General features: G+C 37.5%; 1 protein-coding gene across 1 annotated transcript in view; it reads left to right on the top strand.

Moving 5' to 3' along the window:
• Positions 1-12,932, top strand: part of MRPL14 (mitochondrial ribosomal protein L14) — a 33,412-nt gene extending 20,480 nt beyond the window's left edge. Inside the window, exons 2-3 of the mRNA XM_043964156.1 lie at positions 1,273-1,366; positions 12,400-12,932. Of these exons, the coding sequence (XP_043820091.1) occupies positions 1,293-1,366; positions 12,400-12,766 (441 nt within the window). The 5' untranslated portion in view covers positions 1,273-1,292 and the 3' untranslated portion in view covers positions 12,767-12,932. The remainder of the gene's footprint in view (positions 1-1,272; positions 1,367-12,399) is intronic.
• The last annotated feature ends 403 nt before the right edge of the window (positions 12,933-13,335 follow it).

The following is a 13,335-nucleotide window of genomic DNA, read 5'->3' as shown; positions in this document are numbered from 1 at the left end:
GGGGAAATTGGGAAGCGGTCTCAAACTAGGTGTATACCTGGTAGCTTTTTTATCTGGAAGTTGGGTAATTCTGAAAATAACCAAAGAATACTTGTTTCCTGCCTGGATTCCTTTGAGCTTTGGTAGTAGTTTTGCTTATGGTAAACAAAATAGAGGAGCATTCCTGTCTGCCCAACCCTAGGGCTACAATACAAGTTTAGGGAATCTGGATTGTATGGTAGTAGCAAGAATTCTTCAGGGAACCTGGGAAACATCTATTCATCCATAACTTTTTTAGGTATTCGTCTTTGTACCAATTAAGTGGGTAATACCCATGTGCTAGGAGTGCTGCTGTCTATTTGTCCTTTCCTTCAGCCTGTGTCCCTAGTCCTTTTTCTTTCCTTTTTTTGTTTTTGAAAACATTTTATTATATTTTCAATCTTAATAGTATTTTTTAATCCTAATAGTATTTAATTTTTTCCAGTTACATGTAAAGATAGTTTTCAGCATTAATTTTCTATAAGATTTTGAGTTCCACATTTTTCTCCCCACCTTTACAAGACAATCACCAATCTGATATAGGTTTTTTTATATACACACACACACACAATCATATTAGACATATTTCCACATTAGTCATGTTGTGAAAGAAGAGTCAGAGCAAAAGGGAAAAACCTCAAGAAAAACTAAAAGAAAACAAACAAAAAAGTGAAAACAGTATGGTTCAGTCTGCATTCAGATTCCACAGTTCTTTTTCTGGAAGTGGAGAGCATTTTCCATCATAAGTCCTTTGGAATTATCTTGGATCATTGTATTGCTGATAAGTTGATTATCACACAGTGTTGCTGTTACTGTGTACAATGTTCTGGTTCTGCTCACTTCACTCAACGTCAGTCCACTTAAATCTTTCCAGGTTTTTCTGTAATCCATCTGTTTATAATTTCTTACAGCACAATAGTGTTCCTTTACATTCATATACCACAACTTGTTCAGCCATTCCCCAATTGATTGGCATCCCCTCAATTTCCAATTCTTTGTTACCACAAAAAGCTCTGCTATAAATATTTTTGTACATGTGGGTCCTTTTCCCTTTTTGATGATCTCTTTGGGATACAGACCTAGTAGTGGTATTGCTGGGTCGAAGGGTATGCATAATTTTATGGCCCTTTGGGCAGAGTTCCAAATTGCTCTCCAAAGTGGTTTTAGGCCTTTTTCAAAGTACAAATGAGTTATTAGTAAAAGCTTTGTCTTATAAATAAATCTGTTGTTTTGTTTTGTTTTGTTTTTCTGCAGGATTTCATCCCAGAATCCCTATGGCTTCCTCTACAGGGTCTTGGGGGTACCTTCTAAACCCTGTCAGCAGAGCTCTAAGCCAGCGCTATTTCAGGTAATTTTCCTTTTCTTTTCCCTTCCCTTCCCTTCCCTTCCCTTCCCTTCCCTTCCCTTCCCTTCCCGTCCCGTCCCGTCCCGTCCCAAGAGGTATGAGAAGATAAACCTCCCACTCCTTTGCAGACATGGGAGGTTTATTCATGTAGAATACTGCATGTATTGTAGGACTTTTTTCAATATAGTGATCAGTTTTGTTGAATTTCTTTTTCCTTTTTCCTCTTTTCCTTCTTAAAAAATTATGAAGGAGATAGAGAAAGATATAGGGGAAATTTATGCAACATAAAATTAAAGATATCAGTAAAATGTATTTTTAAAAACTAAGAAAAATATTTTATTGATACTTTTTTTTTTTTTGGTGTGGCAATTGGGGTTAAGTGACTTGCCGAGGGTCACACAGCTAGTTAAGTGTTAAGTGTCTGAGGTCAGATTTGAACTCAGGTCCTCCTGACTCCAGGGTCAGTGCTCTATCCACTGCGCCACCCAGCTGCCCCAATACTTTTTGCCTTTATATCACAATCATTTCCTATCTCCTCTGCAGACTGAACCCTTCCTGGTGACATAGGAAAATAATGAAGCAAAAATATTTGCTGTGGAAACTTAGTTGATTGTGTACAATCTGTTTTAATATTCTTCTTTTTTTGTTTGTTTGTGGTTTTTTTGCTGGGCAGTGAGGGTTGTGACTTGCCCAGGGTCATACAGCTGGTAAGTGTCAAGTGTCTGAGGCTGGATTTGAACTCAGGTTCTCCTGAATCCAGGGCTGGTGCTTTACTTCACCACCTAGCTGCCTAATATTATTCTATTTCTGTCATGAGGGAGGAAGTTTGTTTTGCTACTTCTTTTGAACCTTCATAATTTTTTTCCATTACTCAGTTTAATTTCCTTTTAATGGCCTTTTCATTCATGTTGTTGTTATTGTCTGTATTGTTCTCTTGATTCTGCTTATTTTGTTCTGCATCACTTCATACAGATCTCCCTTTTTCTCTGAATACCTGTCACTTTTTTTTTTTACTGTGCAATAATATTCTGTTGTATTTGTGTGCCATAATTTTTCAGCCATTCACCAACCAGTGGGCAGACACATACACAGATAATCTTTGTTTCTCTCTTTGACTTCATTGAGTATGTATGTAGTAGGACCACAGTCAAATAGGGTTTCCCTCTCCCCCAACAACATGGCTGATTTTTCCTAAGACTTGATTAGTCCAGGGACCAAGGATCAAGCTGTATCTCCTTGGCTATTCAAAAGACCCAGGGACAAAATTAGCTTAATCAGTATTTCCTGGGTGAAGAGGGAGATGAGGGAACCCTTGGTAGACAGTGGTTCTATCACAGGGAACATGCCCAGTAGAGAATTTGCTAGGTCAAAGAGTATGGACAGTTTAATCACTTCTGCAAAATTCCAAATTGAAATGCAGAATGGTTGGGCCACTTCACGTGCCACACTCCCCCCCCCCCCCCCAGTAATGCTCTAGTGTCTCTCTCTTCCTAGAATCCCATCAACATTGACTTCCCATCTTTTGTCATCTTTGTTTAAGTAGGTTAAAAATAGTGCTGTTATTTTTCTATCACTGTCATTATTTAATAAATTTGCTTTAGCCATAGACCCCTACCTTGTATTAGAGAAACAGTTAAGTTCAAGCTGACATATCACTTGTCTGACAGTTGTCTGCAGCATTGTTCTTTTCTGATCTCTCAATTTTGTAAGGGTCTAAAGTCTAATGAGTGGTTGCCTTAAATTAGAAAACGTATAGCACCAATCTTTGGGCATTAAGTATTTATTAAAGTATATTAGGCGTGGGGTAGCTAGATGGCACAGTGGATAGAGCACTGGCCTTGGAGTCCGGAGGACCTGAGTTCAAATGCGGCCTCAGACACTTAACACTTACTAGCTGTGTGACCCTGGGCAAGTCACTTAACCCCAATTGCCTCACTGAAGAAAAAAAAGTATATTAGGGGTTAGTAAAGAGAAACATGTGGATAAAGTATGGGATTTGCCTGCTTTCCCTATCCTGCCTGTCTGCTGCCAAGCTACCATCCAGAAATGAAAGGCCTCGCTCCTCCCAGAAGCCTCCTGTGAAACAGGGCTGTCCACACACACAGCTCCAAGCCAATTGGTTGGTAGCACGGATTGACAGGACCCACGGGTGGCAAACATCACTTCCTGATGACAATCTGACCTTTGAAACCCCAAAAGAGGTCACTTCCGGATGCTAAAGTCATATAGTTTCTTTTCAGGCCAGAGCTCACAGTGTCCCTCCCAGCAGGGGGTGTCATTCCAGTTCTCACAACTTCCTTCCCTCACAAACTACCTTGTATTTAACTACTTTGTACATATTAATTTTATATTTATGCTGTATCTATTTTATATGTACATTTTTCCTCCATTAGATTATAAACTAAATTGTGAGTAGGGATTGTTTTCATTCTTTGTATTTGTGTCTCCAGCCCTAGCACAGTGCCTGGCACATATATAAGTGTTTAATAAGTATTTGTTGATTGATTTGATTATTACCTCTTTATTGAGAAGATGGGAATAATTTTATCAGCCCTCTGGAATCAAGATTGGTCATTACATTAATCTGAATTCTAATGTCTTCTGTGTTATTTTTCTTTTCATTATTGTGGTTCTGTTTTCCTTGTTCTTTATACACGTGGTTCATATGAGTCTTCCCAAGTCCCCCTAAATTGTTCATATTTGTCATCTTTTAATGGCCATTTCTTTCTTTCTTTCTTTTTTTTTTTTTAAGTGAGGCAATTGGGGTTAAGAAACTTGCCCAGGGTCACACAGCTAGTAAGTGTTAAGTGTCTGAGGCCGCATTTGAACTCAGGTACTCCTCACTCCAGGGCCGGTGCTTTATCCACTGCGCCACCTAGCTATCCCCTTAATGACCATTTCTTAATAGTACTGCACTGTAATATTCCATTACATTTATAAACCACAATTTGTTCAGCGATTTCCCAGTGAATGGGCACTTACTCAGCTGTCAGATTGATCTTCCTTAAGTGCAAGTTTGACCACGTCACCTTCATATTCAGTAAACTCCAATGGCTTCCTTTTTCCTCCAGGATCACATATAAATCCTTTTTGGCTTTTGAAGCTCTTCATAACAGCCTCTTCCTACCTTTCCAGGCTTCTTAGACCTTCTGTGTACTTTGCAGTCCAGTAACACTGGCCTCTTTGCTGATTCTTGCATATGACACATCATTTCAATCTGCACATTTTCACTGTCTGTCCCCTGTGCCTAGAACTCTCTTCCTCCTCTTGCATACTTATATACTTCCCTGGCTTACTTTAAGTCTCAGCTAAAGTACTTCCTTCTGCAAGAAGCCTTTCCCAGTCCTCCTTAATCTTAGTGCTTTCCCTCTGAAATGATCTCTTATTTATCTCTCTCAGAGCAGGGCCTGCCTTTTGCTTTTCTTTATATCCTTGGTGGTTAGCCCAATGCATGGCACACATTAAGTGCTTAATAAATGCTTTTTGACTGACTGACCTACTTTGTTATCACAAAAATGCTGCTATGAATATTTTGATATAAATGGGACTTTTTTCCCCTCTGTCTTTGATCTCTTTAAGGTATCTGCTATGTAATAGTAGGATCTCTGGGTAAAATTATATGAACATCTTAAGTCACTTCTCTTTAATAATTCTCTTTTAAAATCTATTTTTATCTTGTTAAATATTTCCTAATTATGTGTAAAAATTTTTTAAACAATAGCATTTAAAAATTTTGAATTCCAGATTCTCTCCCTTCCTCCTACTCTACCCCTTCTTGAGAAGGCAGGCACTTTCGTTTCAGTTATACATGTGAAGCCATGCCAAACATTTCTGTGTTAACTATGTATCAAAAAAAACACACAAACAAAGCAATAAAAATAAAGATTAAAAAAAAAGTATGCTTCAGTCTGTATTCAGAGTTCATCAGTTCATTTTCTAGAAGTGGATAGCATTTTTTATCGTAGGTCCTTTGGAATTGTCTTGAATCATTGTCTTGATCAGAAGAGTTAAGCCTTTCCCAGTTGATCATCCTTACACTATTACTTTTACTATGTATGGAGTTTTCCTGGTTCTGCTCACTTTATTTTGCATGAGTTCATATAAATTTTCCTAGGTTTTTCTGAAAGCATCTTGTTTGTCATTTCTTATAGCACAATAGTATTCTATCACAATCAGACACTAAAACTTTTTAACCATTCTTTAATTGATGGGCATCCCCTCAATTTCTAGTTATTTGCCACTCCAAAAGGAGCAGCTGTAAATATTTTTGTATAAATAGGTCTTTTTCTTTTTTCTTTTATCTCTTTGGGATACAGACTTAGTAATTGTATTGCTGGATCAAAGACATATACAGTTTTATAGCCCTTTGGGAATAGTTCCATATTGTTTTCCAGAATGGTTAAACTGGTTTACAACTCTACCAACAATGCATTAGTGCCCCAATTTTTCTACATCTCTTCCAGCATTTGTCATTTTCCTTTCCTTAGCTAATTTGATAGGTCTGAGGAGGTGTCTCAGAATTTAAAAAATTTGTATTTCTTTAATCAGTAGTGATTTAGAGGGGCAACTAGGTGGTGCAGTGGATGGAGCGCCATCCCTGGAATAGGAAGGACCTGAGTTTGGATCCAGCCTCAGACACTTATTGGCTGTGTGACCCTGGGCAAGTCACTTGACCGCAATTGCCTCACTAAACTAACTAAATAAATAAATGAAATTTAAAAAAAAATAGTGATTTAGAGCATTTTTTCATGACTTGATAGCTTTGATTTCTTCTTCTGAAAACTGCATGTTCATATCATTCAAACCATTTGTCAACTGAAGAATGGTTCTTATTTTTGTAAGTTTGACTCAGTTCTCTATATATTTGAGAAATGAGGCCTTTATCAGAAAAACATCTTGCAAATTTTTTCCCCTCTTTTTCTTCTAATTTTGACTGCATTAGTTTTGTTTGTGCAAAAACATTTTAATTTCATGTAATCATAATTATCTATTTTACTTCCTATAATCTCCTTTGTGCCTCGTTTGGTCATAATCTCTTCCCTTATCCATAAATCTGACAGGTAAATTTTCCCATGCTCCCCTATTTTATTTATGATGTCATCCTTATAGCTAAATCATTTATCCATTTTGTCTTTATCATGGTATACAGTATAAGATGTTGGTCTATGCCTTGTTTCTGTCAAACTGCTTTCCAGTTTTCACAGCAATTTTTGTCAAATATTGAATTCTTATCCCAAAAGTTTGGATTCTTTGGGTTTATCAAACACTAGATTACTATGGCTGTTTACCCGTCTGTATTATGAGCCTACTCTGTTTCACTGATCCACCACTCTGTTGCTTAGCCAGTACCAGATTGTTTTGATAATTACTGCTTTGTAATAAATTTGAAATCTGGAACTGCTAGGCTGCTTCCCTTTTCATTTTTGAGACTATTAATTTGGTTTTCTTTTTTTAAAATCAAATTAACCAGTGGTTTATCTGTTTTATAGTTGTTGGGTTTTTTCCATAAAACCAGCTCCCAGTTTTATTAATTAGTTCAGTGGTTTTTTTACTTCCAATTTTTATTAATCTTCTTTGATTTTCAGTATTTCCATTTTGTGATTAATTAGAATTTTTAATTTGTTCTTTTTCTAGTTTTTTTCCAGTTGCATGCCCAATTCATTGATCTGCTCTTTTTATTAGTGATGTATTAATATAGAGATACAAATTTTCTCCTAAGTGCTTTGGATGCATCCCATAAATTTTGCAGTATTGTCTCGTTATTTTCTTTAATGAAATTATCGATGGTTTTTATGATTTGTGACCGACTCATTCTTTAGGATTAGATTATTTAATTTCCAGTTGGTTTTCAATCTGTGCTTCCAAGGCCCTTTATTAATTGTATTTTTAATTGTATTATTATCTGAAAAGGGTACATTTAATATTTCTGCTTTCCTGCATTTAGTTGTGAGGATCCCTCCCCTCCAATGCATGGTTAGTTTCTGTGTAGGTTCCATGTCCACTGAGAAAAAGCTGTATTCTTTTCTATTCTCATTTCAGTTTTCTCCAGCGGTCTAGTTTATCTAATTTTTCTAAAATTCTATTCATTTCCTTAACTTCTTGTTTATTTTTTGGTTAGAACAACCTAGTCCTGAAAGATGAATATTTTATTCCAAGTCCTCTGCTTCTTTAATGGGGTAGCTGCTAAATCTTTTGTAATCCTGACTGTAGTTTCACAGTATTTGAATAGTTTCTTGATGTTTTAAGTATTTTCTCTTTGAGTGGGAAACTCTGGAATTTGGCTATAATATTCTTGAAAGTTTTTATTTTGGGATCTCTTTCAGGTGGTGATTGGTAGATTCTTCAAATTAAATTTCTAAGTTGTCCTTTTGCTTTAGGATATCAGAGAACATTTTCTTGATAATTTCTTGAAATATGATGTCTAGGTGTTGTCTTTGATCATGGCTTTTAGGTAATCCAATAGTTCTTAAATTATCTCTCCTGTATCTATTTTCCAAGTCAGTTTTCCCCCCCAATAAGATATTTCACATTTTCTCCTATTTTTTCATTCTTTTGATTTTATTTTATTGTTTCTTGTTGTCTCATGGAATCATTAGCTTCCACTAACACAAATCTAAGTTTTAAGGAATTATTTTCTTCAGTGAATTTTTGTCTCAAATTAGGAAATAAAGGAGAAAAGGCCTGGATCCCAAATTAATAATTGGTTATTAATATAATAGTAAAATAACATCTCTCATTTCCTCCTTTGATTCTTTTGAGGGATGCTGTCTCCTTAATCACTGACTGAGGAAACTGAAGCAAAAAGGGTGAAGTGACTTGCCCAGAATCACACAGCTAGTAAGTGTCTGAGGCCAGAGTTGAACTCAGAAAAATTAATCTTCTTGATGCTAGGCCTGACATTCTATCCATTGTGCCACTTAGTTGCAGTGACAACACCTATGTTGACTTTGGCTGGAAGAATGTCTTACTCTGACCTTTTGTTAGCTCTCCCACTTCAGAATTTGATTTGAGGACTTATTTTGAAGTTGTTTGAAGGGGAATGTTGGAACAGCTCAGCTGAGAGTTTCTTTACTTCATCATCTTGGTTTTACCCCTTCATATTGTTTTAAAAGATCATTTGGATGAATTCACAGCTCCACCAACAGTTTGGGTGAGATTGCCTTTCCCCAGCCCCTCCAACATTGACTTTCCTTTTTTATCTTTGCTTGTTTGATGGATATGAGAAAAATTTTGGTTGTTTTAATTTGAATTTCTCTTAATAGCAATTTCCATATGCTTGTTGATAGTGTTTTTCTTTTTAAACTTTTTACATCAATATCTTGCTCTTAAAAAGCATTTATTTCCCACTGTATCCCTCTATCCTTTCCCTGCCAGAGAGGTATCCCTTATAAAAAGAAGAAAAGAGAAGAAAAAACAGTTGAACAAAACTAGCCATCATATCAAAAAAGTCTAACTCTGTAAGTAGTTTTCCACATCTCTGCTCTCACACCCCTTTACAAAGGGGGAACATGCCTTCTCATATCTCTTCTTTGTGGTGAAAGCAGCATTTAGTTTCAATTGGCTGTTGTTCTTTCCATTTTCATTGTACATATTGTTTACTTGGCTCTGCTCCCTTTGCATCAGTTCATATGTCTTTCCCTGCTTCTCTATATTTATCATGTTCTCTGTTCCTACAGTACAGTGATACTCCATTACATTTATGAACAACACTTTGTTTAGCCATTTCCCAACGATTTTGTTTCCAGTTTTGTGCTATCACATAAAAGTGCTGATATGAATATTTTTGTATAAATGCAACCACTCCTTCTATCTTTTTAACCTTCTGTGTGATATATGCCTAATCATGAGATCACTGGTTGAAAAGGTATGGACATCTTAGTCATTTTACTTGTAACAATGTACGATTGTTTTTATGCTCAGTTGGACAAATTCAGAGCTCCACCAACAGGACATAACTATGCCTTCTCATGGTCTCTTCAACATTTGACTATTGCTATTTCTTTGCCAGTTTGGTGGGTGTGAGACAAACTTTAGATGTTTTGTTTTGCATTTCTTATTAGAGCTTTGAAGTATTTTTTTTATCATATGGTTGTTGACATTTTTTTTAACTGCCTCATATCCTTTGACCATTTGTCCTTTGGGAAATGGCTTTTGATGTTAGACTTGTATCATTTCCTATATATTTTGAATATTATATTTTTATGCAATTTTTGATGTAAATATTTTCCCTTAAGGTAATTTTCCAACTGTGAATACATAAGTTTTCCTTTGAGCATTCCCTTAAATTCAAGAACTTCAGCATGCTTAATTTTTTTTCTTGCTAGAAATCTTCAGGCTTCTGTTAGAAACTTAGCTATTTGGAAATCAGCAGGAGTCTAGGAATGGGGTAAGTTTATGGATAGGCTAGTAGGTAAGGATATTGAAGGTCTGAAAATGAGGATGCTGAATATTGGGCTGAGCTGGATGGTTGGGGTTGGAGGTAAGGGTAGCATAGGAATAAGGACAAGTTCAGATACCAGACTGAACTGGAGTTTGATCAGGTCAAGATGATGCTGACATATTTTTAAAAAAAACTTTTATATTAAACATTTTTATTAAAAATTTGAGTTCCAAATTTCATCCCTCCTTCCCTCCCTTCCCTGTCCCCTCCCTGAGGCAGTGAGCAATCAGATATAGGTTGTAAATGTACAGTTTTGCCAAACATTGCCATAGTAGTCATTTTGTATAAGAAAACTTGAATAAAAAGAAAATAATGAAAGAAATATAGTGAAAAATGACTTGCTTCTGTCTATGTTCAATCAATATCAGTTTTTTCTTTGGAGGTGGATATGGATAGTCTTGGGATTGTCTTAGATCATTGTATTGCTAAGAATAGTTAAGTCATTCACAGTTCTTCATCAAACAATATTGCCATCTCTGCACAATGTTCTCTTGGTTTTGTTCTAACAGCTTGGATCTTTGGGTTTATCACAGATAAACCCAAACTAGATTACTATAGTCATTTGCTATAGCATAATTTGTACCTATTCTATTCCACTGATCCACCTCTCTATTTCTTAGCCAGCACCAGATTGTTTTAATTATTACCACTTTATAATACAGTTTGAGATCTGGTACTGCTAGACCACCTTTCATGTTCCTTTTCATTGATTCTTTTGGTATCCTTGAGCTTTTGTCCTTCCAGGTGAATTTTATTATTTTTTCTACCTCTATAAGATGCTGGCATATTGAAAATCTTGAGTTAATTGGTGTGTGGAATCCCTCCAGGGATGTGAATCATAGCACCTCTGTGATTTGGTAAATTTTTTTTGAGAGCATCTCTGGCCAACTCTCACCTTCACACTTAGCTCTCTTGGTCCTCAGACAACAGACATTGCTAAGTGGTCAGGATTGGCCAGCGCTTACACTGTGCCAGCATGGCCTTTGAGAATCTAGAGTCATCTCCATGTCATGGGGAAGTATTGGAGGAGTGCTTTAGTGGAAGGGTAATGATGAAAATGATCATGAAAATAGCTGCCATTTGTCTAGCAGTTCAAGGTTTACAAAGCACTTTACATCCATTATTCCTTTGGATAGATAATGGTAGTAAGTGAATGGCTTTTGGGTATGTGACATTGAGCTGGAGAGAAGGTAGTAGAGGAATTTGATATGGGAGCATTTATTATTGGAGTCAGAGGTACATAGTAGAACTTCTCTACTCAATCACTCACATTTCTAGAGTACCATTCTTACATGTAACTGGAAAATTAAAATGTTATAAAATTTTATAAAAAAAATTACTAAGGTACTGCAAATAAAAGAAATAAGTCTCATCTTATTGGATGATGGGGGAAATTGAAAAAAAAGATAGTGTCAGTGTATGAGGGAACTGAGGTACAGAGAAGTTATGGCACTTGCTCTGTCATGTAGATAAGTTTCAGGAGCTCAAGGCTCATGATCAAGGATTCTGATTCTGAGTGTGCAGTAGCTTTGGAGCAGAGGCATAAGAAGTCACTGTGTAGAGGGATCTCGCTAAGGGTTGGCATTTGGAAGAGATAGTTTAAACCTTTCTCTAAAGCATTATATATTAGCAATTTGGTTGGGGGGTTTAGGGGGAAGACTAATATGGCATGGCCCATCATTTTACTTTTTAAAAATTCTTTAAAATTTCATCTCAGGAAAGGAAGACTGAGATTGGGTTTGGATGAAGATTCTTTACAGTATAAGTCTAGTTCCCTTTAAAATGAATCTAAAGGCATTGCCCAATTCCTTAGCTGGAGATCATTTTCTCACCTCTGACAGGCTGGGACTTTGAACATTGAACAAAGGACTTTAGATTGTTGGACTAAAGTGACTTTGGTATTGACTTGTAAGAGAAACAGAATGGCTCAGTGGGTAGAGAATGGGCATCAGAATCAGGAAGACTTGGGTTCAAATCTCAACCCTGACACATCTTGGCAAATCTTCCTCTCAGTGCCCCAGGCCATTCTCTTAAGACTAAGTTCCAGAGAAGTTCCAGATCTTAATTGGTAGCAGGAGGTTCTATACCACCACAGGAAGTTTTCTCTACCACTGAAGTCATAGGTCAGTTTTTCCTCCCCTCTCACCTAGACCAAGGAAATAGAGGCAGCATGGCACAGTGGATAGGGTTTTGACCATTGAATCAGGAAGACCTAGGTTCAGATCCTGCCTTTGACATTTTTTTAGCTATGTAACTATGGACAAGTCAATTAACTACTATATAATGGTCTTAGTCAACTCCTTAGGACTTATTTACTAGAGTTTGGTGGGAGAAATTTTCACCCAGGGAGATCCCTACACATGAGCATGAACAAAGAAGTACTAGTATATACCTTCCTGTCACAGACTGAATCTTTCTTTAGTCTTCAGGGGAAAATCAGGGTTGAATTGTGACCCAGGGAATTTATCACTAATATGCAGTCTTCATCTTGGGACCTCCCAGATCAGTTGATACTGAGTAAGACTGTCAGGCTTCCAACAGTTGCTTCTTGGAAGACAGTGTCTAATTTTAGATTGTTTTTTCCTCTTCTTTCCAGCACCACAGAGGCCCTTGGAGCAATACAGAAGATGACCAGAGTTCGTGTGGTAGACAATAGTGCCCTAGGGAACACTGCATACCACCGCCCGCCTCGATGCATCCATGTCTACAATAAGTCTGGAGTGGGCAAGGTGGGAGATCGGATCCTCCTGGCCATCAAGGGGCAGAAGAAGAAGGCCCTCATTGTGGGGCACCGAATGCCTGGGCCCCAAATGACACCAAGGTTTGATTCAAACAACGTAGTCCTCATTGAGGACAATGGGAACCCCGTGGGTACCCGCATCAAGGTACCAATTCCAACGAGTCTCCGGCGGCTGGAAGGCGAGTATTCCAAAGTGCTTGCCATCGCCCAGACCTTCGTATGAGAGGCCAGGGACCCTGACTGCAGGAAGTGCTCTTGGAGGGAGACAATTCACAGAGCAGTCCCCAACTAAGAATAGGACTTCAGGGAAAGGGAGGATTTTCCCCTTCTCTCCCCCAGGATGGAGGGAAAACCGAATTCTGTGAAGTAATAAAAATATTTTATGTATATTTTCTTTGACACTTTTTTAGCTATGTGACTCTGGACAAGGCACTTAACCACTATACAATGGTCTCCCTGGGATACTGTCTTGAAGCAAATGACATGAACCTTAGTTTTGTATCTTGCTAATTCAGGAAGTCTCTTGTCCCTGGGGTGCCTTGGCTCTGAACTTTATTCAGGGAATCTCTGGCTGTTCTGAGGAATAGTATTCCCTTCCTCCCTTCCTTTATGTTTTGGGCCTCTGGGGGTCTCACAGGAGCAGTAGCCATTTTGCATTGCAGTGTTTGAGCACACCTGAGGAGGGGCAGTCTAATTAGCCCACTTTGTTGCACCCTTTGTTGCAGTGAAATCATGGTGTTACCCTTGGAGTGGCTACAGCTCAGCAGGCTCTCCATTTATTGCTCTCTGAAC

This window comes from Dromiciops gliroides, chromosome 4, assembly GCF_019393635.1.
Source record: "Dromiciops gliroides isolate mDroGli1 chromosome 4, mDroGli1.pri, whole genome shotgun sequence".
Taxonomy (NCBI): domain Eukaryota; kingdom Metazoa; phylum Chordata; class Mammalia; order Microbiotheria; family Microbiotheriidae; genus Dromiciops; species Dromiciops gliroides.
This window is presented reverse-complemented; position numbering and strand designations above follow the sequence as displayed.